The 27608-nt window shown below is 46.8% G+C and overlaps 1 protein-coding gene across 17 annotated transcripts in view; it reads left to right on the top strand.

The window, feature by feature from the left end:
• Positions 1-27608, top strand: part of SYNE1 (spectrin repeat containing nuclear envelope protein 1) — a 451533-nt gene that overhangs the window by 300041 nt on the left and 123884 nt on the right. For 14 of the 17 annotated variants that reach the window (XM_044288568.1, XM_044288579.1, XM_044288570.1 and 11 more), the window contains 9 exons: positions 599-751; positions 3658-3840; positions 4610-4747; positions 5470-5655; positions 14214-14336; positions 14917-15099; positions 15697-15840; positions 21270-21464; positions 27301-27441. In XM_044288568.1, the coding sequence (XP_044144503.1) occupies positions 599-751; positions 3658-3840; positions 4610-4747; positions 5470-5655; positions 14214-14336; positions 14917-15099; positions 15697-15840; positions 21270-21464; positions 27301-27441 (1446 nt within the window). The remainder of the gene's footprint in view (positions 1-598; positions 752-3657; positions 3841-4609; positions 4748-5469; positions 5656-14213; positions 14337-14916; positions 15100-15696; positions 15841-21269; positions 21465-27300; positions 27442-27608) is intronic. The other 3 variants (XM_044288581.1, XM_044288580.1, XM_044288578.1) reach the window with 1 other exon arrangement.

Here is a 27608-nt window from a genome sequence, read left to right as displayed (position 1 = left end):
ATCTTTTGCGGCCCCATTGAAGTCAATGGGTCGGCACCTGAGCCGCAAAAACTGCGGCTCAGATGCGGACCCGAACAACAGTCGTGTGCATGAGGCCTAAGAGGGAGGAATGTGCACAGGGAGCCAATTCCCAAACATGCCTCATTCTGTATTACACACCCTCTGCTTCCACCTTGTGGACATATTATATACTATTACCAAGACAGTAAAACTTGGATACATCATTATGAGCAATATGCTAATGAGCTGAGATTGGATACAGTCCCTGGAAAAGATAGTAGCATTATGTGTGCCTTAGGGCTTGTTAACATCTTCTCCCGAGGCTCCATTCAGTGTCACCATCAAGGATCCTGTCCACAACAGCGGAGAGAAAACTCCTACATGCTGGACTTTTTTTCTCTGCTAATAAAGCGGAAACTGTGGAATCTGTTCTGATCAATTAAGTGCCGAATCCAGCATTTCTGCTATTTTCGTAGTTTTGCTGCTATACCAGAGCAGAACAGAAATCACTAGCCATGGTGGGAACTTACTTGTGGACATGTGCTGGACATACCACAGACCTGATGTTTTTTTTTTTTTTTTTGTTTTATCACTGTAGATACAAATGAAGCAAAAAGAGGCCCAGCAGAATCAAACCCTGTACCAGGAGCTGAATAATCAAATAGCAGAAACTGAGGGAGAGCTGAATTCAATTCTGGGAAGACTAACAGAGAAAGCAGTTGATGTGACAGAAGCGAGGAAGGATCACATGGTATGTAAGAAGAGTCCTGACAGAGATTCACCAACAGTGTGCTTTTTACATTTCTCCCTGCAGCCTTTCTGCTAAAATACACACTTGTACTAAATGCTAATGAGCCTCTAGGTGCTATGTGGGCGTAGATTCAGCACCTAGAGGCTCCGTCTACTCACCCTTTATCCCGCCCAGGTCCCCTGTTCTGCCCGCCCAGCTCCTCTTGATTGATGTCCAAGTTCCATGCATCGTTGAGGAAATCCCGCGCCTGCGCCGTTCACTTCTGCATTAGGTGCAGTGAGTGAAGGCTGCGCTCCTGGTGCTGGCTCCCTTACTGCGCCGACTACGTCACAGTGAGGAAGCCGGCACCAGGAGTGCGGCTATCACTCACTGCGCCGAATACAGAAGTGAACGGCGCAGGCGCTGGATTTCCTCAACGATGCATGGAACTTGGACATCAATCAAGAGGAGCTGGGCGGGCAGAACAGGGGACCTGGGCGGGATAAAGGGTGAGTAGACGGAGCCTCTAGGTGCTGAATCTACGCCCACATAGCACCTAGAGGCTCATTAGCATATTGTACAAGTGTGTATTGTAGCAGAACGGCTGCAGGGAGAAATGTAAAAAACACACTGTTATGTAGTGCTGACATTAGCGCATCGCTAGTCAGCTACATAACACATTCGGATGGTAGAAACATTACATTTCTAGACGTATTCAAAGATGCAACAAATGTATCAACAAAATAAAAAAGCCTCTGACTTCTTGAAAGCAGCTCTGTTCCAGTGTTGAAGGTCCTACCCTCAGTGATGATGTCCACACGTGGTCATGTGCACTGCTTCAGCCATTCACTGGCCTTAGCAGTACCGTGGCTCAACACAGCACAGGCTCAATGGTCATGTACCACGCAGGGACACGTCTCTGCCGAGGTGAGTGAATGGTTGCAGGGATGCACATGACCACAGACGGGACATCACACTTCTAGTACGCCAGGCACTGGAAGCATCAGGGACAGTACCCTCAGCTCTGGCATGAAGCTGCTTTCCAGAGGTCATGGCTTTGGGGGCTGGACAACTCCTTTAAATTCTACGTTCCTAATTTATAAACATTTTTTAAATTTCGAGTGTCCAGTCTAATTTCCTGCTCATTATGACAGAGGAAATCAGATAGGAGAATAGTGGGAGGCGCTGTAGGTAGCTTTTGCTACTCTGTGAAATTCCTTTAACAAAAACGGAACTTTTGTTGTTCATTGTACCATATACAATTGTAGCACTAGAGTCACAGAATACACAAATCATGCCAAGATGTTCTTTGCTGAAAAGCCCTGTTGAGGTGCTTCCACACTTCCTGTGGGCTTTTTATTCTTCTATAAAAAAGTATATGGGAGAAAGCCTGAAAAAAGTCACACCCAGAGCATACAGTGATTTGAAAAAAAATAAGCCAAGGGACCAAAAAAAATGCTAGGAAACAGTATAGAAACACCTCTACAAAAATGCAGACCCTGATTTATCAACAGGGGACAATTTGAAATGTGTCTATTTGTGTACAGGTAACATTCTGAGTAATATTTATGAACATGGCGCACAGCACTAGATACAAGCAAACTATCACATTCTAACTTTATTTTCACCTGCCACCGCTACAGCAGGTTAGGAGTGCAGAGCAGTTGAAACTATTTTTTTAGACTTGTCCTCTAAGATGCATAAGGCCAAAAACCAACTTACTCCACAGGTACGCCCACAAACAGCTAGATTTTCTGAAGTTAACTTAGCAGGAGCTTAAATTACTTTGGCCTATTGATAAATTTGTCTTAGAGGTAAAATGACAGAAAAGTCACTATTTACCAAAATAAAGAAAAGGCCAGTTTGATAAATCAGGGTCATAGAGTTTGTAGGGTGTTTTTATAATTTTCTGTTGGCTAACATGTAACATTTGGTCATGGAGTTTCTTGTTGCTAAAAAAGCAGTGTTTTGTTGTTATGTTTTGTTTTTTTACCCTACATGTGCATACACCTTAAAGGGGTTCTCCAGGAATTAAGAAAATGAAAATACTTGAATATTACTTTATTATAAATATATTATCAAACACCTTTCATTGTTTATAATGCCTGGGGAGCCTCGGGAGAAATCATCAGGGGAAACAAAACGACCGCTAGTTCACACAAAACCTGTCCTGATCACATATGAGGACAAGTTACTTTACAACACTGAGGTAAAGAGCTGCCTCATCCTCCTCTCTACTTGTCAGGTATTATGATCCTGAATACAGATGATAAGAACTTTAACTGAATCTCTGGGGAATTTAGTTCATGAGGAGACATGAAGTACAGTGAGGACAGACAGGACAGGCTGGTAATGTGGGTCTCTGGTAATGGAGACTGCATACAACTGCTGCTGCTCATTAGCCAAACCTCACCTCTTCTCATGTCTCCTCATCATCTCCATTCTCACAGAGATTCACCTGTATTCAGGATCATGGTTCCTGACAAGCAGAGCAGAGAGGATGATGAGGAAGCACTATGGCTCATTGTGGTGAAGTAACTTGTCCTCCTGTGTGATTAGGACAGGTTTTGTGTATACTGATAGGACGGCAGCCATTTTATTTCTCCTAATGATTGCTCCCTAGACAAAATAAGCCATTCTAAGTAATGAAAGGTTTTTGTGAATATATTTATTATAAAGTAATATTTAAGTATTTTCATTTTTTTAATTCCTGGAGAACCCCTTTAAAATGGCTATTTATGTCTGATGCCAACAGTGTTACAAAAATGTTACATCTAAAGTACTTACTGTATGTAAATGTCAGAACAAATATAATGAGATGCAATGAAGATGAACTTTTATGGTTCTTCCTGTTCCTCACATTTATGCATTTTGAGATATTTTTGATGCAGTTGACCACTGTTGACCACTGTCTGTCTTTCATGCAGATCCTATGTGAGGAACTAGACAAGTGTAACATAAAGCTGGTGGAACTGGATGCAGCCGTGCAAGACTTTGCTGAACAGAACCACACTCTGGGGAAGCAACTGGTGGATAAGATAGGAAAACTTATTGAACTACAGCAACAAGGCAGCAAAGAGGCTGAATACAGAGCAGGCAAAGTCAAGCAGGTACTCCACTGTAGTGTCTTCTTACCATGTCCACTGGAGAAATAAAGTGAAGTATATTCCCTGTAGGAAATCTGCATCAGCAATATCTGTAAGTGGCCCAGAGTACCTATAAAATGTGTATTGAAGGCATCTCACGGATTATGTATCCTATAAAGACATTGAGGGGCATTTATCAAGTCTGGTGTGCCAGTTTTGTGGTTTAAAAAAGTTGCAAGTGTTGCCCGCGTGCAACATTTGGTGCATATTTTTGCCGCATTTAGTGAGACTCGCCACTTTTAGAAGAGGAGTGAAAACTATGTGCGACTGTTAATAAGGTTCACCTCCTCGCCAGTGAACCCTCTGGTGTACTTTTACAGCGAGTGGCATACACCACATTGCATTTGGGCCAAATAATTATTACTGTGAACTTGGCGCGACCTCACAAAGCAAAGACAAAATTAACACTGACACCAGAACCTCTGCAAATTATACATTTACCCCATTATCTCATAAAGACTACCCTGTGCCCTATGAGCCAGAATAGAGAGCCACTCTGGTGGACCTGGCCCATCCATGAACAGCCATTCCACTGAGCATCTGGCATGTGCGTCTCCTGCCCCTACAGTTATCCCTGGATATAGTAGCGGATTGCCGGGTGTTTGAGAGATCAGGCTTTTGGCGGTTGATGACAGAAAAATGTACAGTATGTCCATTGGTAATATTTGCTGTGAGTCACTATCTCTAGCTGTATGCTTACTAACTGCCTGTCACTTGATATCACCATGCATAGGCTGTCATCCAGCTGGAGGAGTACAATGAAATGCTAGAATTTATTTTACGGTGGACTGAAAAATCAAAAATATTAGTGAACAGTAGCATCATCTGGAACTCCGCGAGTCAACTTCGTGACCAAGCAATGGCTCATCAGGTATGTCTTGGCACCTCTGGTACTATGGTAATAGCTCATCAGGTATGTCGTGGCACCTCTGGTACTATGGCAATGGCTCATCAAGTATGTCGTGGCACCTTTGGTACTATGGCAATGGCTCATCGGGTATGTCGTGGTACCTCTGGTACTATGGCAATGGCTTATCAGGTATTTCGTGGAACCTCTGGTACTATGGCAATGGCTTATCAGGTATGTCGTGGCACCTCTGGTACTATGGCAATGGCTCATCAGGTATTTCGTGGAACCTCTGGTACTATGGCAATGGCTCATCAGGTATGTCGTGGCACCTCTGGTACTATGGCAATGGCTCATCAGGTATGTTGTGGCACCTCTGGTACTATGGCAATGGCTCATCAGGTATGTCGTGGCACCTCTGGTACTATGGCAATGGCTCATCAGGTATGTCGTGGCACCTCTGGTACTATGGCAATGGCTCATCAGGTATGTCGTGGCACCTCTGGTACTATGGCAATGGCTAATCAGGTATGTCATGGCACGTCTGGTACTGTGTAGGCTGGGGGTCTGAATGTCAAAGTTTGAGAGGAACAAAAAAGAAGCGCTAATAGCTTATCATCGATTACTAACTTCTGTGGTCCTGTGTAATTCATATTCTTTGGAAACAAGTTATTTAGATTTTCTCAGAAGCCTATCCCTGACTTGTCAACTCCTCAAAATTGTATTCACATTTATTTCTCTTCCAGGCTATGTTGGAAGAGTCCAGAGATATCCATGGTGATCTAGAAGCAATGAATGAAAAGATAGAATATTTGTCAAGTGTTTACCACACAGAAGAGTTGTCTCAGCAAGTGTCAGAACTAGGACGTCAGACTGAAGAACTGCAACAGACAATAAAGCATCGCTTGCTGAACCTTCAGGATGCAGCAAAGGTATAAAGTTGTGTTGATTAGACACCCCCAACCTATCTAATTATACAGGTTGAAGTGGTCCAACATATTGATGACCTCTCCATAGGTCATTAGTATGAGATTGATGGGTGTCTGATACTCAGCATCCCCTCTGATCAGCAGTTAGTAGTTTCCAGAAGTAAACAGTGTACAGCCCCAGTGTATTTTCTGTTCTTAGGTACGAAGATGATGCTCCTGTACGAAGTTAATGGGAGCAGAGCTGCAGTATATGGGACCAGCCAGGACTACGCAGTGTACGGAACTGTGGTGTTCTGGCTCTGTACACTTTTCACTTCCAGAACCTGTGACTGCTGCTAACATGATCAGTGGGAAGGCCAGGTATCGGACCTCCATGATCTCAAACTGATGATCTATCATTTGTCAAAAGTTTTCTTAAAGCTCAGTGACCTTTTCAGCTCTCTGCTGTTTTTGAACAGGAACCTTCAATATTTTCTTACAGACAATAAATGTCTTCCTGGCAATGTGATCTTAGCTGCACTGGTGCGAAGAGTCAGGACTCAGAACTGATTCTCATTTTTTGGAAGTACACATTAAAAATTCTTGTGTAATGACTACTATGGGAGATCTTAGGAACTAAGAAGATACGCATAGTATATCAGAAAATGTCATGGCTTTTCATCGTATATTGAATACACTTTATTAAAATACAGTGTTTTAGTAAATGTGTTCCTAGAAAACTCCAAAACTCAGAAAGGGCCTACTCAGGAGGAGGACTAAAAGGTTTTATTGTCAAGGCCCCCTCAGCAGTATTATACAATGACGTTATATACAGTGACGTGACATACAGCATATACAAGTAGGAAATGGACAGAGCGGCTGCTTGGCCTCATCTGAGAGCGTGATCTTGACTAGCCACAGAAGTGGGGGTTGCACGGGAGTCGGTGGTTGTGAAGAAGTTGCTGGCAGCGGGGGTGCCGGGGGTAGATCTGTTCCAAAATTTGCTGTGGGACCCAGTCATTTCTAGTTATGTCACTGACTCCAACCACCATTTTTGTACAATTCACTCTTATAAGGTACAAAGTTCTGCAATAGCCATGATCTGTGTGGGCATCCAAGTTAGGAAGAAATAGCATTGCACTTACCTTGGGACAAATTCAAATTCTTTCATTTGCTCCACAGCGGGTACATATCATGGGTATAACTTGATACACACGAACCGGCCTACGTTTATGTTCTATGTGGGACCTGCATTCCTCCTAAATCTGTAAAGTTCCAGTGCATTTCCTTCCTTCTGTGGTGCAAACAGCAGCAGTCACATGCCATATCCAGGCAGGTCACCGCTGCTGTTTGACTTGCTTCAGAGCCACAGAGAACATACCTTTTGAAGGTATGTTCGCTTCTGCGGCATGCCTGATCCATTGCATGCATTGGTTTTTGTCCATCCGAAGACTGGCATGTAACTGTGTAATCCAGCAATGCCAGATCTGCTGCCGCATATATGAATGTACCCTAAGGGACTCAAATTATGTGTCAAATATATTTATAGCAGACAAATTTCAATATCAGCATTAAAAAAGTGACATTTCTGGTATAGTTTTCCAATTATTATGACTGATTTATACAGACAGTAGAGATGTCAGTACATTTCTTTACATGTAACCAAATCATCAGTGTCAGACCATTTTTTACATAGTAACATAGTATATAACATAAGGTCGAAAAAAATACATTTGTCCATCCAGTTCGGCCTGTCATCCTGCAAGTTGATCCAGAGGAAGGCAAAAAAAAACTGTGAGGTAGAAGCCAATTTCTCGCCCATTTTCCTTGGGGGACACAGAAGACCTTGGGTATAGCTCAGCTCCCTAGGAGGCGTGACACTAAGTAAAACTGTTAAGCCCCTCCTCCATCAGCTATACCCTCAGCCTGGAGATAGAGGCTACCAGTTTTAGCTTAGTGTCCAAGGAGGCAAGACACTCCCTGCTACTGCAGGGCTGTTTTCTCCTTGATATTTTATTTTTCTAATTTTGTTATTTTACTTTTTCCTAGGGATACCAGAGACGCATGGACCTCTCTGCTCTCCCGGGGTTGAGCTGCGCCAGTGCCAACTTATCTGCACTGCTGCCTCCCCCACAGAAGCAATAGGAGGATCTGGGCAGCAATGGCTCCCCTACATCCCGCCAGCTAGGGGGTCGCCCGCACGCCAAGCCCCTCTACCAGCTTCCTGCCACTGCGGTGCCAGTGGCTGAAGGGGCGACCCTGCTGGAAGGAACTGAGGGTGAAGACGTCGTTCGGTGAGATGGCTATTCCAGCCCATACCCCGTCCCTATTTGCAGCACCTACCCCTCTGGGTAAGGGGGGCACCCGTGGTCGCTTATTCTGAGCGCTCAAGCAGACCCTCCCCAGCTCCCCTCAGGTTATCCTCAGCAGGGGGGCCGCCTTCCTCCACGCCGTTCCCCCCACGCTGCTTTCTTCAGCCCGGCATTCTCTCTCCCTCTCTCCCTTCCCGCCGCCGCCCGCTCCGTTCCGATCGGGGGGCGGGGCTTATGCCCGACATGGGCAGATCGCGGCGGAGCTTGTTTCTCGGCGAAACAGGGGACTTGGTGGCAGAGGGTCACCCACCTGGGCAAATCGCCGCACTCCAGGGGCCTGCGGGCCCTTTATTTTCTGGCATCTGGCTTCTTCTTAGCCCTGAGAGCATTTTCGGCAGCAGGGGGCGTGGCTTACGCGCGCGTCCTGTTGGGGGCGGAGCAAGCGCTGGAGGGGGCGGAGCTTGTTTTCCCCGCGATTCTGCTGAGATTTCCCGCGCTTCCTCACTCCTGACAGGAAGCTGAGACACGGTGGGGGACTCTAAACTCCTGTGTACATCGCTCGGCTTCTGTGGGCGCTATCTGCTGGCTCACTGCTGTTGCTGCTCTCTGCTGCTGCTGATCTGCTCCATCTCTACTCCTGACGTTCTTCTGAGGCACTAGTAGGACAGTTAACCCTCTCCTAACCCTCCTGGTCATAGCTGCTATAACCCTTTGTGGTCTCTGTATTAGAGTACAACCACCTTTCAGCATGTCAGATCCCACGGGTGCCCCCAAACCCTGGTAACATGCCTGTACCGCCTGTAAGGAACTTTTTCCGCGTGGACAATCTGAGCCGCATTGCCTTGCATGTCAGGCCCCGATGCAGGGCCCGCTTCCCGCTGCGACCCCCGGTGCCTCTGAACCCCCTGACTGGGCTAGGTCTCTGTCTCAGGCAGTGGAAAGCCTTACACACGTAGTGGGCCGTCTCGTGGATAGACCGCCTCTCCCGCAGGCTGCCACAATCCCTGTCGCACCCGCTGGGACTACCGTTTCTGCCGCCCCCACTGGTTCCCTGCCTCCCAGCGAATCTTCCAGGGCCCGGCATACTCAGAAACGTTCAAGGGTTGAGCGCACATCTTCTCCAGATGCTTCGCTCTCTCCGCCATGCGTGCGAGCTCAGTCGAGTCTATCCTCTCAAAGGGATACGCTTTCTGAGGGAGAACTGGCGGATTCGGACGTGGACATGGACTCAGAGCTTCCGTCCAAATTGGCGTCCGCGGTGGGGCATCTTATCGCTAGCATCCGTGATACCTTTCAGATACACGATGACCCCCCCAGCTCCGAACAGGCCGGCGTGTCCTTTCTCCGCCCCAGACAGGCCTCCAAGGTTTTTCCCATACACGCTGATTTTTCTTCTGTGGTATCCAAGGCTTGGACCCGGCCTAACGTCCGCTTTATTACACCCAAAAAGCTGGACATTTGCTATCCCTTTCCAGCGGATTCTGTGACCACATGGACATCCCCGCCTAAGGTTGATCCTCCCGTGGCTCGCCTGTCCAAAAGCACTACTATTCCGGTACAGGACGGATCTTCCCTCCAGTCTGTTGAGGACCGTCGTACGGAATCCCTCTCCAAGGCCATATTTACTGCCTCTGGTTCGGCCCTTAGACCGGTCTTTGCCTCCGCCTGGGTTGGTAAAGCGGTCTCTGAATGGGGTTTGCAACTGGAACGGGAGTTAGGGTCGGACGTCCCTGTTCAGGACCTCCGCTCCTTAGCCCAACTAATTGTTCAGGCCGGAAAATTCGTCTGTGAGGCCTCCCTTGATGCGGGTGCCCTCATTGCCCGTTCCTCTGCCCTGGCAGTTTCTGTCAGGAGGGAACTCTGGCTGAAGGTTTGGGCGGCGGACGCCGCTTCCAAACGCTCTTTGGCCGGCCTACCATTTACGGGTTCCCGCCTGTTCGGGACCCGTCTGGACGAACTTATATCAGAGGCCACGGGTGGGAAGAGTACTCTCCTCCCCCAGTCCAGGCCAAAGGGCGCCCCCCGTGGTCGCGCTGGTTCGTCCCGGTTTCGGTCCTTTCGCAAGACCACCGGGTCTAGACCCGCGGCCAGTTCTTCTTCCTCTGGCCCAGTCCAAGATAGGCGCAAGAAGCCGTTTTTTCGGACGCAACCTACCTGGCGCAAGTCCCAGCCTGCACGGGCTCCCACAGGCCAGCAGCCCTCTGCCTGAAGGTGCGCCCCCACCCACCCGGGTGGGGGGCCGCCTTCTCCTGTTCAGGAACGTATGGCGGGCCCACATCTCAGACGCATGGGCGCTCGAGATTGTATCTTGCGGATACAAGATCGAATTTGCGTCCATTCCGCCAGACCGTTTCTTCCGATCCCGTCCTCCGCGGGATCCCGTACGAGCGGCCGCCTTCTTCGCAGCTATTCGCTCTCTAATGGACAAGGGTGTCGTCGCCCCCGTGCCTCCGACAGAAAGGTTCAGGGGGTTCTACTCGAACCTCTTTGTGGTTCCCAAGAAGGAAGGCTCAGTGCGACCGATCTTGGACCTAAAACGCCTGAACCGTTTTCTCCGACTACAGAGATTCCGGATGGAGTCTCTCAGGTCCGCAGTGGCCTCCCTGGAAAGAGGGGATTTCATGGTTTCGATCGACATTCAGGATGCATACCTCCACGTTCCGGTTGCTCCATGTCATCACCGCTTCCTGCGCTTCGCGGTGGGGGACGATCACTTCCAATTCGTCGCCCTTCCCTTTGGTCTGGCGACGGCTCCTCGGGTGTTCACCAAGGTCCTGGCCCCTGTCTTGGCCCTTCTACGTTCAAGAAGTGTTTTTCTTCTCCCATACTTGGACGACATCCTGGTCAAGGCACCCTCCTTCTCTCAGGCATCCGGCAGTGTGGACCTCACCCTGGAGACCCTGACGCGGTTCGGTTGGGTTATCAACCACCCCAAGTCTTCCCTTATCCCCTCCAGACGGCTGATCTTCCTGGGGATGCTCCTGGATACAGAGTTGGCGGAGGTCCGCCTCCCGTCGGACAAGCGTCTGGCCCTTCGCGGGTCGGTTCACAGTCTCCTCCGTCATCGCCGCCCTTCCCTCAGATCCAGCATGCGGTTGTTAGGGAAAGATGGTTGCCTGTTTCGAAGCGGTGCCGTTCGCACAATTCCGATCCCGCACCTTTCAGAGGGCAATTCTGTCGGCCTGGGACAAATCACCGGGGAGTCTGGACAGGACCTTTCTTCTGCCTCCCCTGGCTCGGGCTTCCCTCAGCTGGTGGTTGCATATCCCTCTAAGGGGGAAGTCCTTCCTCCCACTGAACTGGCTGGTGATTACCACCGATGCCAGCTTACGGGGGTGGGGGGGGGGTTTTCCCTCCCCGGTCCGTCCAGGGCGTTTGGTCTCTATCGGAGTCCAGACTTCCAATCAATATTCTGGAACTGAGGGCGATTTTTCTGTCCCTCAGACACTGGACCCATCTACTGAAGGGCCACCCTGTTCGGATCCAATCGGACAATGCCACGGCTGTGGCATACATAAACCATCAGGGAGGCACTCGCAGCGCTGCAGCGATGCAAGAGGTGTCCCTCATTCTCCTCTGGGCGGAGACGCACGTGCCGGCCTTATCTGCGATTTACATCCCGGGGGTGGACAACTGGGCGGCGGATTTCCTCAGCCGGTCCACCATCGACCCGGGAGAATGGTCCCTGCACCCAGAGGTGTTCGAAGCCCTTTGTCTTCGCTGGGGTCGCCCCGACGTGGACCTCATGGCTTCCAAATTCAACCACAAGGTCCCCCTATACCTGGCCAGGGCACGGGACCCGAAGGCATACGGCGCCGACGCGCTCGTCCTTCCGTGGCGCGAATTCTCCCTTCTGTACGTCTTTCCTCCTTTTCCCCTCCTGCCACGGGTTCTTCGGAGGATCGCGGCAGAGGGCGTTCCCGCGATTTTAATCGCCCCGGATTGGCCCCGCCGGTCTTGGTACGCCGACCTAATGTTGCTGTTGGCAGACGCACCGTGGCCACTGCCCTCCAGGGAAGACCTTCTCTCTCAGGGACCGATCTTCCACGAGCATTTAGGCTCGCTACGTTTGACGGCGTGGCTATTGAGACCGCCGTCTTAACGCGACGGGGTTTCTCCGCGGACGTAATCCGCACCATGATCCGTGCTCGTAAGCCTGTATCCTCTAGGATCTACTATCGGGTTTGGAGGTCCTATCTGGGGTTCTGTGAGTCCCGGAGCATCCCTCCTCTCCGATTCTCCCTTCCCACACTCCTGTCCTTCCTCCAGTCGGGTCTGGACCTGGGGCTGAGCCTCAGTTCTCTGAAGGGACAGATTTCGGCGCTGTCTATTCTTCTCCAGCGTCCCCTGGCCCCTCTAGGGCCCATTAAGACCTTCTTACAAGGGGTGGCTCACTCTGTTCCGCCGTACCGCCCTCCAGTTCCTTCCTGGGACCTGAATGTGGTGCTCTCGGCGCTCCAATCCGCCCCCTTCGAGCCTTTACGGGAAGTCTCCCTTCGTCTTCTGTCCTGCAAGGTCATCTTTCTTGTGGCCATCACGTCTCTCCGACGGGTGTCGGAGTTAGCGGCTCTTTCTTGCTCCGACCCTTTCCTGGTCTTCCACCAGGATAAGGTTGTGCTTCGGCCTGTCCCGACCTTCCTGCCAAAGGTGGTTTCCGCCTTTCACATCAATGAGGACATCGTCCTTCCGTCGCTCTGTCCCTCTCCTTCCCACCCCAGAGAACGGGAACTGCACCGTCTGGATGTGGTCAGGGCGTTGAGGATTTACTTGGAGGTCACCGGATCCTTTCGGCGCACGGACTCCCTGTTTTTGGTTCCGGAGGGTTCGCGCAAGGGTTTGGCGGTCTCCAAGGTGGCTATTGCCCGTTTCATTAAACTGGCGGTGTCTGAGGCTTATCGAGCCAAGGGCAGAGCTCCGCCTTTCGGCATCACTGCTCATTCCACCAGAGCAGTCGGTGCTTCCTGGGCGCAGAGGCATCGGGCCTCGGCTGAACAGTTGTGCAAGGCAGCCACTTGGTCCTCTCTGCACACTTTCACAAAGTTCTATAGAGTGCATACGCATGCATCAGCGGATGCTGCTTTGGGCCGCCTGGTTTTGCAGGCAGCGGTTTCCTGATGCTCTGGTGGTGTTCCGCCTTGGGTTTGTGGTCCCTCCCTTCTTGGACTGCTCTTGAACGTCCCAAGGTCTGTGTCCCCCAAGGAAAATGGGCGAGAAAAGGAGATTTTTGTATAACTTACCAGTTAAATCTCTTTCTCGCTCTTCCTTGGGGGACACAGCACCCACCCTTCTGTGTTTGGTTACAGGGTTATGGTTTGGCGCCCCGTTGGGTTGCTGGTTGGTTGTTCCTGTTATTGGTTGTTTTCCTTTCACTACTTGGACACGCAACTGGTAGCCTCTATCTCCAGGCTGAGGGTATAGCTGATGGAGGAGGGGCTTAACAGTTTTACTTAGTGTCACGCCTCCTAGGGAGCTGAGCTATACCCAAGGTCTGTGTCCCCCAAGGAAGAGCGAGAAAGAGATTTAACTGGTAAGTTATACAAAAATCTCCTTTTTCCTCACTTTAGGGGAATAAAAAATTCCTTCCCGACTCCAATCAGGCAATCAGAATAAATCCCTGGATCAACGACCCCCCTCTAGTAGCTATAGCCTGTAATATTATTACGCTCCAGAAATACATCCAGGTCCCTCTTGAATTCCTTTATTGTACTCACCATCACCACCTCCTCAGGTAGAGAGTTCCATATTCTCACTGCTCTTACTGTAAAGAATCCTCTTCTATGTTTGTGTACAAACCTTCTTTCCTCCAGACGCAGAGGATGTCCCCTCGCCACAGTCACAGTCCTGGGGATAAATAGCTGATGGGAGAGATCTCTGTACTGACCCCTGATATATTTATACATATTAATTAGATCTCCTCTCAGGCGTCTTTTTTCTAAAGTGAATAACCCTAATTTTGATAATCTTTCAGGGTACTGTAGTCCCCCATTCCAGTTATTACTTTAGTTGCCCTTCTCTGTACCCTCTCCAGCTCTGCTATGTCTACCTTGTTCACAGGAGCCCAGAACTGTACACAGTACTCCATGTGTGGTCTGACTAATGATTTGTAAAGTGGTAGGACTATGTTCTCATCACGGGCATCTATGCCCCTTCTGATGCAACCCATTATCTTATTGGCCTTGGCAGCAGCTGCCTGACACTGGTTTTCGCAGCTTAGTTTGCTGTTTATTAAAAAATGTTAAATAAAAAATTCTATATTGTTTCTTCCAACAGGATATGAAGAAGTTTGAAAGTGAAGTTAGAGCACTGCAGACGGCATTAGAACAAGCCCAGACTACACTGTCCTCACCAGAGCTGGGGCGCCTGAGTCTTAAGGAGCAGCTGTCTCATAGACAGGTACAGTATTGTGCACTCCTCAGCTTGTGCATTATTCAGAGCAAGCGTTAAGACATCTAAGACTTAACGTGAACCAGTGCTGAGACCCCCACCGATTGTTAGAGCACGGAGAAGAAAGCTCTCACACAAAGAGCTCCAGGAGAACGACTCAAGACAGACTTCCTACTGAGCTGTAAGGAGAGACATTGCTCTGTGCGAACGCTTCTTTCTCCTCATTTGAGCAATTGGTGGTGGTCTAAACACCCGGACCCCCCGTCAAAACTTTTGATATGTTGTTTTTTTCTTTTTAAGTACAAGGACACTTTAATTTCTAGCGAGAGTTAGGAGGTAGTGTTTACTAAAGGGCTAATGTGGACTAGTTAATTATTTCAAAGAGTATTCCCATTTTATAAAGCTGCAGCATATCGCTAGGATATGATTGATTTTGGTCCAGCCTCTCGGACCCCCACATTAACCTTGGTTTAGACCTCCGCCCCCTTCTGAGTTTTACCTGCACAGCAGCCACCCTACCAATCTGCCATCATTTTGGAAGATGAGAATAACCATTGTGCAAATATTGAACCTGATATTATCTTTACAGCACCTACTATCCAAAATGGAGTCTCTAAAACCAAAGGTTCATGCTGTCCAACTTTGCCAAAGTGCCTTAAGAATTCCTGAAGAAGTAGTGACTAGCCTTCCCATATGCCGCACTGCTGTCAGGCTGCAGGAGGAGACCAGCCGTCTTCAGCACACTGCCATTCAGCAGTGTAACATTATGCAGGTAAGCACCTATTATTATCTGCTGATCAAATGATTTCCTAATTATAGTCCCATCATAAGGATCAAGCCAAGAATCACCCTCTCCCCCGGTGTCAGTCCTGTCATCACACCTTCTCACCAGTACCTGTCCCATGATGCAACCATACATTTCGCTCCATCATACAGCACTCCTTCTTTCACAAGCCTTCTTTCCTTTACGAAGCAGATATATTATATGGCACCAAATGCTTGGTACATCTGCACTGTTATTTCCAATTATATATTTCCGGCACAGTGTATGGCGGCATTATTGCAGAAGTACATAAATGTAGATTGTACTAGGAATAGCTGTTGTATAATATATTGCAGAAGACGTTACTCATTACAATAACCGGCTACTCGGGCTAAATAGGGTCCCAGAGCTAAGTGTGAATTTAATGAGCCCCTCGCTAGGTGTCTCAGATGAAATGACACATTATGCATCCTTATAATTCCATTGATTTGATTGCCTCATCGATCAGTCGTGGATGCTTTTATGTCCCACGATTAGTAAATTTAGAGATATATGGCAGTGTTTTTAGGTATCGGTTGGTTTGATAATTACACATTTAACCCACAGGAGGCCGTGGTCCAGTATGAGCAGTATGAACAAGAGATGAAACATTTGCAGCAGCTGATCGAGGAAGCACATCGAAAGTTGCAAGATGCAAAAGTAACTACCAGCAATATCCAGGAATTACAGTTCCAGATTAAACGCCATGAGGTAAATATTCTTGGTTCTTGAAGGAATCTGGGTTGTTAAAACAAGTCAATTTCACAAATCTTAAATCCCAGATTAAGGCCTCCTGCTCACGACCATTGTGTGTTTTCCGATCTGCAAACTGCAGATCCGCAAAACACGGATGGCGTCCGTGTGCGTTCGGCAATTTGCGGAATGGCGCGGACAGCCATTAATATAACTGCCCATTCTTGTCTGCAAAACGGACAAGAATAGGACAGGTTATATCTTTTTTGCGGACCACGGAACGGAGCAACGGATGCGGAAAGCACACGGAGTGCTCTCCGCATCTTTTGCGGCCCCATTGAATGAATGGGTCTGCATCCGAGCCGCAAATACTGCGGTTCAGATGCGGACCAAAACAACGGTCGTGTGCATGAGGCCTAAATTATACACTTTTTTCCCCTCAAAAGTATTGGACCAGTGATTTTGCGCCCTTGTTCACGTTCTGCCCCCGCCGCCTTTGTTCTTGAGCGGTGTTCACTTTCTTTTGCAGTATGTATTGTTGTTCTCGTGACCCTACTAAATGGTTCCCCAATATAGTAAGATATTTAACCTTTCTAGTGGACTCACTTATTACTGCAGTGTAACTTACTTTCTAGTTAAATAGAACCAGCTCTCCTGACTTGTCTCTTTAGTAGATGATTGCATTCTTCACCAAATAAAAATTCTGGAGCATCTTTTTTATCCGTTCCTCTGTTACTCCCCCTGAAAATTTGTGAATAAATTGACAACTGGGTGTTTCCAGATGGGGGTGTCCCTACACATAATGCCTTCATACATGGCATATTTTGTTGCAAAAAATTGTCTGCACCTAAAAATCTGTTAAATTCAGTTTTTGATGGGAAGCACATGGATTCCTGCACGTCCATTCAGATGAATGAAATTGATTTTCAGTTGCAGGAATATTTTCTGCAACAAAATCTGACGTGTGTGAAGGCACCCCAACACTGTCCAGTCAGGTACAGTGTCAAGAAAAGATGCACCAGACATGAGGGATATCAGCATTTACTAAAGCAGACATTTCAGGAGAACTGATGGGGCCTCATCTTTTAGGCAATAACGGTGTCAAATTAATTAAAGTAGATGGAGCTTGGGTGTAATACAGCATTGCTGCTGCGTGTTCAGTAGTGTTCTATACGTAAACTATAAAATATATCAAACAAAGAGAAATCGGTACTATATAATATCCTTTAAAATCGTTTTTTTTATTATTATTATTAAATGACATAAAAGACATATACAAAAAAAACCACATGAATGCAGAGATCATACAGAGTGCCATAAAAGGCAGTCCACATTAATATCACTTGTTAGCAGTTAGTAATCGCTATACATACAACTATATTGCTGTTAGAAAGCTGTGCAGGGGCGCCCAGGTCAGCATACAATATCAAATAGCTGGCTCTGGCTATGCTTACAGCTATCCCAACTTACAATGCATCTAGCATAATTATAGATAGGGTATAGATGGTATTTCTAATGTTGTGACCGACACCATACAACCTATAAGTTATATCATCTAATGCTGCGGTGTATCAAGTCAGGCCGATCAAAATCTCTTTTTCTTACCCTATATTCAGTGCTGTATGAGTGTGGGCTGGCTCGGTTTGGCGTGCGCTCCTCGACGCGCGTTCGGCTTTATTGCTTCATCAGGAGGGGCCTAACTATAAAATGTGGGTGAAATGTTGACATAGCTTTTAGCTTATAATATTATATTATTAATTTTATAAACTATTCAGAAAGTTGTAAGATGTACCATGCAATTATGGATACCGTAGCATTTGTAAGCCATGAGAAAAATAATAGGGTCCCACCGCACCTATATCGAGAACAGAGCCTTGCAAGGTGGTGGCTGGAGGACTCGGTTCGGCCACCACCAAGCCGGCTCCCAATAGAGGTGAATGGGAACGTACCGTGCATGTGCGGCCCCCGCTCCTATTCATTCCTATAGGGCCGACGGAAATAGTTGAGCCAGCGTTCGCCTATTTTCGCCGGCCCTATAGTGAATGAATGGAGGGCTGCTGTGCAGGCGCAGTGCGGCCTCTTTCACTTGCGGGGCTCCGTTCTCAATATAGGTGCGGGTTCCAGCCGTGGGACCCACACCTATAAGACAATGGGGGCATATCCTAACAATATGCCCCCATTGTCTATGATGAGACAACCCCTTTAAAGTATAATATGTAAAATGAAGTAAGATAAAAACACATGAAGCATATTAAAGTTATAAAACACAAACTGATGTGAGACTAATTACCTGTAAAATTATTACCTAGGGTGTAGCTATAAGGGGTGCGGAGGTAGCACTGAGGGAAGGGGGGCCCAAGCTGAACTCTTGTACCAGGGCACATGAGCCTTTAGCTGCACCCCTGATTTATTACCAATATATAGGGTTTTATGTACCATAAATATCTACTGTATTATGATCCTATAGTGCATTTTATCACTCCTCATAAGGCAACGGGGTAGATATATTATTGTAGTTGCTCCTGGAATCAGGTTTAAAAAGCAGATACATTTGTGACGTGCGCTCCCTGTGAGAATTATATGAAGTTCTATTTGTGACATGCTAGACAAGTCATTTTAGATTTTTTGTTTTTGTTTTTTTCCTAGTGTTAGACAGGTTTTGTCACATCTTTGAGTCAAAACCTATACCAGCTTCAAGGTGGTCTAAAAAGTGGTGTTTTAAAGTGTTTGGGTTAAAGGGTGTTATCTACAGTTACACCCCTCTATGTCCTTTAATAGCCTTTTCACAGTGCTTCTGTAGTGCACGGGTAAAGGGGTTGTCCGATGAAAACATTATTTTTCGTGTATCCTGTTGTAACTGCATGCAATTAAAAATGTTGTATAGCTACCGAGTTATTCAGTGATCTCTATCTGTATAGCGCCACCTGCTGTTTTCCAAATTGTCTGTCCAGCTCCCTGAGGTTGACATACATTTTTTTAGGTTCATTCTTTAGGCTACTTTCACACCTGCGTTCGGTGCGGATCCATCTTGTATCTGCACAGACGGATCCGCACCGATAATGCAAACGCTTGTATCCGTTCAGAACGGATCGGTTTGCATTATTCTTTTTTTTTTTTAAGTCTAAGTCAAAACGGATGCGTTTGGGGGGGAACGCTTAACGGCTATGATAGAGGCGCAGAATGCTAGGTTTGATAAAGTATGGCAGTTATGGGACGAACATTTTGAATTCTACATGTAACCAGTGTTGTAACTAGCCTTCCTACTCCCCATGTCCCTCATTTGGTCTTGTCTTGTAATGTCTTCCCCCCTGTCTGTCTTTAATGTTCTTATTTTTGTTTATTTACAATGATCCTTCTAACGACCACTCTGGATCTTTGCTCCGATATAGCTTATAGATCTCCTGTATAATGTTATTGACTCTTGACATTATGTTATATCTTCTGTATTGGAGCTCACTGTGGCTATAATGTTCATTCGTTTGAAAGACGGACACACGTACGTCTGCTTTTCTATAATACTTTATTGTGTATACACAAAACTTTCAATTAAAAAGACATTTATGAAAGTCAATGGGGGACGGATCCGTTTTCAATTGCACCATATTGTGTCAGTGAAAACGGATCCGTCCCCATTGACTTACATTGTTTGATCCGTTTGGCTCTGCATCGTAAGGCGGACACCAAAAAGCGGAACGGAGAACAAACGCAGCCAAACTGATGCATTCTGAGCGGATCCTTATTCATTCAGAATGCATTGGGGCTGAACTGATCCGTTTTGTTCCGCTTGTGAGAGCCCTGAAACAGATCTCACAAGTGGAGCCAGAAATGACAGTGTGAAAGTAGCCTAAGCTACCCCCCCCCCCCCCCCCCCCCCGAGCTTTCAGCTTGCAATAAATCTAGCAGAGCAATTGCAGCAATGAATAGGGAGATGTCTGGATCCATATGAGGTACAAACTGTCATGTGATTATGTGTGATTTTCATTTTTTATATTAATCATGGGGCAACCTCTTTAAAGGGGTTTTCCCATCTCAGACAATGGGGGCATATCGCTAGGAAATGCCCCCATTGTCTGATAGGTGTGGGTCCCACCTCTGGGACCCGCACGTACAATGAGAACGGAGCCAGGAAATGAGTGGAGGGCGCACTGCGCATGCTCGGCTATTGCCGTCTGCCCATAGAAATGAATGGAAGCATGGGCCGCGTATGCGCTGTGTGCTCCTATTCACTTCTATGGGAGCAGCACTTGGTGGTGGACGGACCCCAGGAAATCCAGGGTCCTCCAGCCACAGCGCTCCCCGATTCGTTCTCGTTGTAGGTGCGGGTCCCAGCGATGGGACCCACACCTATCAGACAATGGGGGCATATCCTACCGATATACCCTCATTGTCTGAAATGGGAGTACCCCTTTAATTTATTCTCCTTTAAAAGCTCCTGGTGCATATGTTGTAGGGTGCCACAGACTCCCATTATAACAACGGAGGCTAAAAGTGTTGTTTTGTTTTACTCTGTCAGCTATTAGTTTTCTTTGCTGCAGCAGTCTGCACTTTTCCATACAGATACATGCGATAAAAAAGTTATCCGCATGGTGTAATTTTTATTTTATTTAGCATTGCCTCCTATGGGGGTCAGATGCCACTAGTTGGCACCTGAGGTTTTACCTGGAAACGTTGGGTGCACACTGCAGACACAACGTGAAAAGAGCCTTAAATGCTAAATTGCATGAAATATTGTCTAATAGTATAGTAATATATCTAATCACATTAGGAACCTTTACTTTGTACGGCGATGCTCAGACCAAGCTAGGGAGGGTGACATTTGTTGTTTTAATCTCTATGACGCCGATTGTTTCCTCTTCTATGCTGATTGTTTTAATCTCTATGACGCCGATTGTTTCCTCTTCTATGCTGATTGTTTTAATCTCTATGACGCCGATTGTTTCCTCTTCTATGCTGATTGTTTTAATCTCTATGACGCCGATTGTTTCCTCTTCTATGCTGATTGTTTTAATCTCTATGATGCTGATTGTTTCCTCTTCCATGCTGATTGTTTTAATCTTGGCTTAGGCTGACTCTTGCATTTTTCATAGTTGTAGTCACCCCATGACCTCATTCATGACAGAGCAGGAGACATGGGCCATCTGGGGGGTGTAATAAGCGCCCTGAATGGTGTCACGTCTGTCCCTTTATGTCTGCCTGTGCTGTGAATGGTGCCCGCCTCCTGTGGTTTCCCTGTGTGTCAGATGCAGGCCGGCTCAGTTCAGTTTCACAGTCGACATCCTCCCTTGCAGCCAGTGCTGACGGACGATACAGGGCTTGTGAGCTGTGATTTCATTGGCCAGTCGCTCCTAGCCTGACACGCAATACAATGCAAGGCTGATACAATGCAATTTCCTTCATGGCTGTTTTGTTTGTCTTAAGTCGCCTTCTGATTCAAAATGTGTTCCCAGGAGCTGGCGAAGAAGATCAAGGGCTATCAGGAGCAGATAGCATCGCTCAACTCCAAGTGCAAGATGTTAACCATGAAAGCCAAGCATGCCACAATGCTGCTCACTGTCACTGAGGTGGAGGGACTGACGGAGGGAATGGAGGAGCTGGACGCTGAGCTCCTCACTGCACACTCTGCGCACCCATCTGTTGTTATGGTAAGGCCTATGAGAACAAAGCCCCTCTGCTTTCCTATGCACCTGACGGCAGCTGCAGCTTCACTACCGAGCCACATGTATCAGGACTTGTCTGGAGAAAAATTATGACCAGAATAAAAACATAATTCATCCAGACATTTGTATCTGACTGATACATGCTGCATATATAAAGTATTTTTATTTCATCTTCTGCTGCACATAATGACTCTTTTGTTGGTTTCATAAGTAGTTTTGCCGGATGTTTTTGGTTTCTCATGTGGACGGCTCATGTGTTGCTACAGTAATTGTTACTAGTCACATTTTCTAAGATTCTAGCCACTTCTCCATAACTTTATACTCATCACATGTTGCAGTCAGACTGTAACTAGTACATGACTATGCAGAGCTTTGTATCATATTTTAGTATTATTATATTGCTGTACTAGAGTAAAGTGAATCTATCAGCAGTTTTGATCATGTTAAACTGCTGACAGCAGGATCTAGGGGGAAAACAGTTCAAACAAACCTTTTTTGGAGCATTTTTCATTAGGAGTAATGTGAATGGGAACTTCATTCCAACCTGCAGATGCACTGGAGGCAGGTCTTCTGCTCTGAGGGACAGCTGTGGCATCCAACCAGGAGACCACTACAGCTGTCACTCCGAGCAGAGGGGGTGGCTATGGAGCAGCTCAATCCAGAGAGAAGAGAGCACTTCACAGTGAAGCTCCACCTCCAGTGCACTTGAAGAGATTGTTCAATGTCATAATATTGATGACCTAGCCTCAAGATAGGTCTTCAGTACCAGATCGGCAGGGGTTCATCTCCTGTCACCCCTGCTGATCAGCTGTTTAAAGGGGCCACAGTCCGTGGCGTACATAGCGACGTAACGGCCCCATAGCAAGGATCAAACCAGACCCCCCACACAGGACAATAGGGTTTCGGCCTAAACCCTTTTCATTGACCCTTGCAACATTTTTCCACTGCCTCATTTGCTAAAAGTTATTCCTTTAAAGGTTAAAGTCCTGACCAAGTTTTCACATCCAGTAGAAAAGGAGATAATCCCAACTAGGACTGGGCCCCCTCTTGCCCTGGGCCCCATAGCAGTCGCATGGTCTGCCGCTATGGTAGTTATGCCCCTGGCCACAGTCCATTTGCGAGTGTGGCGTCCTCTTCAGTGGTTTCCTGCACGCCATCTAGATTGTAGTGGCAGGGCAATGTAATTACAGCTACCCCACCCATTGAAGGGAATGGTACGAACAGCTGTGATTACACTGTACTGCCATGAAAATCTTGACGGAGTGCAGGTAACCATTAAAGAGGACATTGCATGAGCGCCATGAACTCTTCAAACAGCTGATCGGCAAGGGTGACAGGAGTCAGACCACCACTGATCTAATATTAGTAATAGGTCATTAATATTATGACACTACACAACCCCTTTAAGAAGCCGAATCTGACAGAATAAAATGTCATATTCTCACTACCTCTTATAATAAAAACTCTAGAAAATGTATGTTTGTACTGTTCTCCCCAGCTTCTGGGTATTGCTGTCTGCTGTTTAACATGATTCCCTTTTAGTTTACTGTATATGTAAGGTACAGTGTAAGACGTGAGAGTATCGCAATAAGAATACTAGTAAATTATTGATTGTAAGCACTTGTATTTTTGATTAGGGGTTTAGGGGTGTAACTGTAAGCTGTGGGCCTGGAAACCTTTTGGAACATACCAGTGTTGATGGTCTTAGGCTGCTTTCACACTAGCGTTCGGGTGTCCGCTCGTGAGCTCCGTTTGAAGGGGCTCACGAGCGGACCCGAACGCAGCCGTCCAGCCCTGATGCAGTCTGAATGGAGCGGATCCGCTCAGACTGCATCAGTCTGGCGGCGTTCAGCCTCCGCTCCGCTCGCCTCCGCACGGACAGGCGGACAGCTGAACGCTGCTTGCAGCGTTCGGGTGTCCGCCTGGCCGTGCGGAGGCGTGCGGATCCGTCCAGACTTACAATGTAAGTCAATGGGGACGGATCCGTTTGAAGATGCCACAATGTGGCTCAATCTTCAAGCGGATCCGTCCCCCATTGACTTTACATTGAAAGTCTGGACGGATCCGTCCCAGGCTATTTTCACACTTTAGCTTTTTTTTGCTAATATAATGCAGACGGATCCGTTCTGAACGGAGCCTCCGTCTGCATTATTATGAGCGGATCCGTTCAGAACGGATCCGCCCGAACGCTAGTGTGAAAGTAGCCTTATTAGGATTACTGAGAAAAAAAGTTTTACTAACTCATACTCTGTGATGCTAAGTGCCCACTTGTTGTCCCTTAACTTCCAGTGCAGTATCCTGAGCTTTCAGCAGCCACCCCTCCTAAACCCTTCTCTGCTCATAAGTGATGAGGTAGTGGTCCTCTGCAGCATTTGACATGCTATCCAGGGTACCGCAACAGCCATCACTCAGGAGCAGAGGGGAGAGGTTTAGGAAGATTTACTGCTCTAAGATCAGTGCCCCAAAACATAACCATACCTTTCTTGTGAAAATCTTGAGAAATGCATCTTTGTATATTTATGCAAATGCGGTTTTTGGTCCACCATGTGTAGGGCCACTCCATTCAGTGCACCTGTCTTCCTTTGCATCATCACTACCAGCTCTGAAATCTCATGAACTGAGAGGAACATCTAGATATGTTTACACTGGATTCTTCATCTATCAGTGTTAATAGCGGTTTGCAAGGGGGTTGGTAGCAAAAAATGCTGACAGAGCCCCTTCAAGTATATATCGGGGTCATCTATAAGCGCAAGGACAGTGAACTTAAACTTCTCATTGATCCATCTGCACTACGCTACTAGTTTAGATTGCCATAGTTTCACACGGCCTGGATTATCAGAGACTGAGAGCAAACATGAGCTAAAGATGTGCTTAAAGAGGTCCTCCAGGACAATTACCTTATACAGTGTCTCTCACGTAATTCTGTCCTCGGGTGTTGCTTGGGGTGGATTGCTGAGACAAGTAAAAGGGGCATTTCACCCTGCCACTGCTGTGGCTGAGCTCAGTAGACCATGAAAATCCTCTTTAAGGCCTCATGCACACGACCATTCCGTTTTTGGCGGTCCGCAAACCGCGGATCTTCAAAAAACGGAAGCCATCCGTGTGCCTTCCGCAATTTGCGGAACGGAACAGGCGGCCCATTGTAGAAATGCCTATTCTTGTCCGCAAAATGGACAAGAATAGCACATGCTATATTTTTTTAGCAGGGCCCATTGAAGTGAATGGGTCCACACCCGAGCCTGCAAAAAATGCGCCTCGGATGCGGACCACAACAACGGTCGTGTGCCTGAGGCCTAAAAAAGGAAGTGTCACTTCTACTGACATGTCTGTTTTAGTAAGTAATTGTAATTCACGGGCATGTCTAAGAGCTCTGTGTGTACTGTTCCTCTGCTATTCCTTTTAGGAACTTAAATTGATAACACACATTGGACACATGTCCAACCAGAGCTCATAGTATCAGACACTCCTTTCACAAATGAAATATAAACACCCAGTTGCCAACGTAATCATACATTTGAAGGAATTATGCACATGACCGTATGTAATTTTCGGTCCGCATTCACTGTGTGCATCCCCCACTTTCCATGGGCCCCTTTGTAAAAATGCCTATTCTTGTCTGCAAAACAGACAAGAATAGGACATATTGTATTTTTTTATGGGATGGACATGCGGCACCATTGAAATTAATGGAATTGGAAAATAATGGATGGGATGCCGAAAATAAATATCGCCATGTGCATGAGGTCAGACATGTCTAGTGGTGACAGGTCCTCTTCAAGGCTTATAATATCTGATATAAGAATTATAGGGAATTATGGTAATGGAAGTAATATTGAGTGGGGTTATTAAACTTTACATTTTATGTGGCCATTGCTGCAATGTTTTGAGGCAGAACTCAATTTAACCACATGGTAAAGAGTAAAATACAATGGTTATAACTCTTTAAAGAGACTCTGTCACCATGATCTACTAAACCAGGCATATAGTCTGATAGGGTTGATCATGCTGATTAAAACAATACCTGTCTTGTCACTGTAGGTGACATTGTATTGGAGAAAATTGTACTTTTATTATTATGCAAATTAGGATTTGGAGCACCAAGAGGCAGTCTGTAGTGGTTTGAGCACCGCTACAGCGACGCCGCTGATGCTGAGTACACACACCTCTAGAGCTCAAAATATACCCCCTTTCAGAGGCGTAGCTATAGGGGGTGCAGAGGTAGCAGTTGCTACCGGGCCCAGGAGCCTGAGGGGGCCCAAAGACCCTTGTGCTGCAGTATAGCAAATGCATACTGGTCAAGTTGCCGGCTGGAGGGAAGGGGTTAGGTCAGGAATTTGGCATGGTGGGGAGGGAGGTGCCGTTTCAATTTTTGCCTCAGGCAGCATGAAGGCTATGTACTTCCCTGCCCCTGGCCACAAAGCACTGAGGGAAGGGGGGCCCAAGCTGAACTCTTGCACCTGGGCCCATGAGCCTTTAGCTGCACCCCTGCCCCCTTTCCATAGATTGACAGTGCTAGACATCATGTCTAGACCTCAGTTCTCACATCTGCACAAATGCAGCGCAGATTCACAGTGCACAGGCGCAGTGTTTGATCCCATTTGAACAGGCGCGAGAACTCACTTTTAGACGTGATGTCTAGTGTTGTCAATCTAAGGGGAGGGGGGTGGGTTGAACTCTACGGGTGTGTGTACTCAGCACCAGTGGTGTCATTGTAGCGGTGCTCAAACTGCTACAGCCCACCTCTTGGTGCTCCAAATCCTCATTTGCGTAATAATAAAAATATGAATTTCTCCACAACGCTGTTACCTGCAGTGGCAAGGCGGGTATTGTTTTAAAACGCATGATCAACCCTACCAGTCTGCATGCCTGTTTTAATAGGGTTGATCATAGTGACAGAGTCTCCTAAATGAATATATTAAAGCAGGACCCTGTGCAAATGATATCCACATGCCTAGTACAAGAGGGGGAGTGCTTAAGAATGGGATTCTCTTTTTGATGGTCTTTAAATCCCTGTATCTTGCACTACCTCCTCAAACTCTGCACTCAGCTTAACGCAGTGTATCAGCTTTGTCCTGTGTGCTCCTTTCAATTTTTATGTCTCATTCTAAGCAAATTGTCATGTGCCGGTTCAGATTAACATCTCAAGATGAAATAGATGTCAATAGAATGAATATATATACTGTATATATATCTCGACTGTCTGAGATCAGCTACGTACCACTAGTATGACTACAGTTATATGAAGTGTATAGACTCCTCTGCTGTCTATTGGCGCAGATGTCTGCACTGATCAGTTCCTGTCCATGTTTGTCATCTGTACAATCTGATTTACCGTACGTGTACCTTGGGGATCTTTTACCTGGAAGGAAATTTACGGTTTATCTATAGCACTGATCTTGTATTTTCCAAAGACATTAATAGAGACGTAACCTCAACTGCTACCAATCTGAAATGTATGCCATGTCCTAACGATATGCCATAAATTTGCCTACTGACAAATCGTCTTCAATAATACAGATGAGCAGAGATGAGCTTGTCAACCTCTGTGGCATTTCACTGAGTTGTCTCAATTCGTAGAGTTGTCATGGTGCTCAAAATAAGGTAAATTACAAATTCAGCTCTGCTACATCTGTAATTGGTTATAATTTTAGACACAGAGATATTATTACCAGGCTGCCGGTAACGGATCCCTCAATTCTATATCCCTCTATGTAGATACGCTACTTGTCATTTTTGTGTTTGTGATTTTGTGTCCAATCTCTGACTTCTTTCTGATCTGCTTGCTGTCCTCTGGGGTTCTTCCGGTGTTCTCCTGTGACAGATGACCGCTGGTCGCTGCCACACTCTTCTGTCTCCTGTCACTGAGGAATCAGGAGAGGAGGGTACCAACAGTGAGATCTCCTCTCCACCAGCCTGTCGGTCTCCTTCACCTGTGGCTAATACAGATGCTTCTGTTAACCAGGTATCACTATGCAGTATTTACCCGATGCCAGCAAGTGCAGAGCTAGATCTTCTGGACCCCTGCGTGGAGTCATCATGGTTATTGCAGTTAATGTCATCATCTCTTGAGCTATTACCATAGGAAGTTTGTTTTATGCACATACAGACCTCCCTTTTTCTAATATATAC

Source organism: Bufo gargarizans, chromosome 4 (genome assembly GCF_014858855.1).
Source record: "Bufo gargarizans isolate SCDJY-AF-19 chromosome 4, ASM1485885v1, whole genome shotgun sequence".
NCBI classification, from domain to species: Eukaryota; Metazoa; Chordata; class Amphibia; order Anura; family Bufonidae; genus Bufo; species Bufo gargarizans.
Note: the sequence above shows the minus strand (reverse complement) of the source record. Positions and strands in the feature narration are given on the sequence as shown.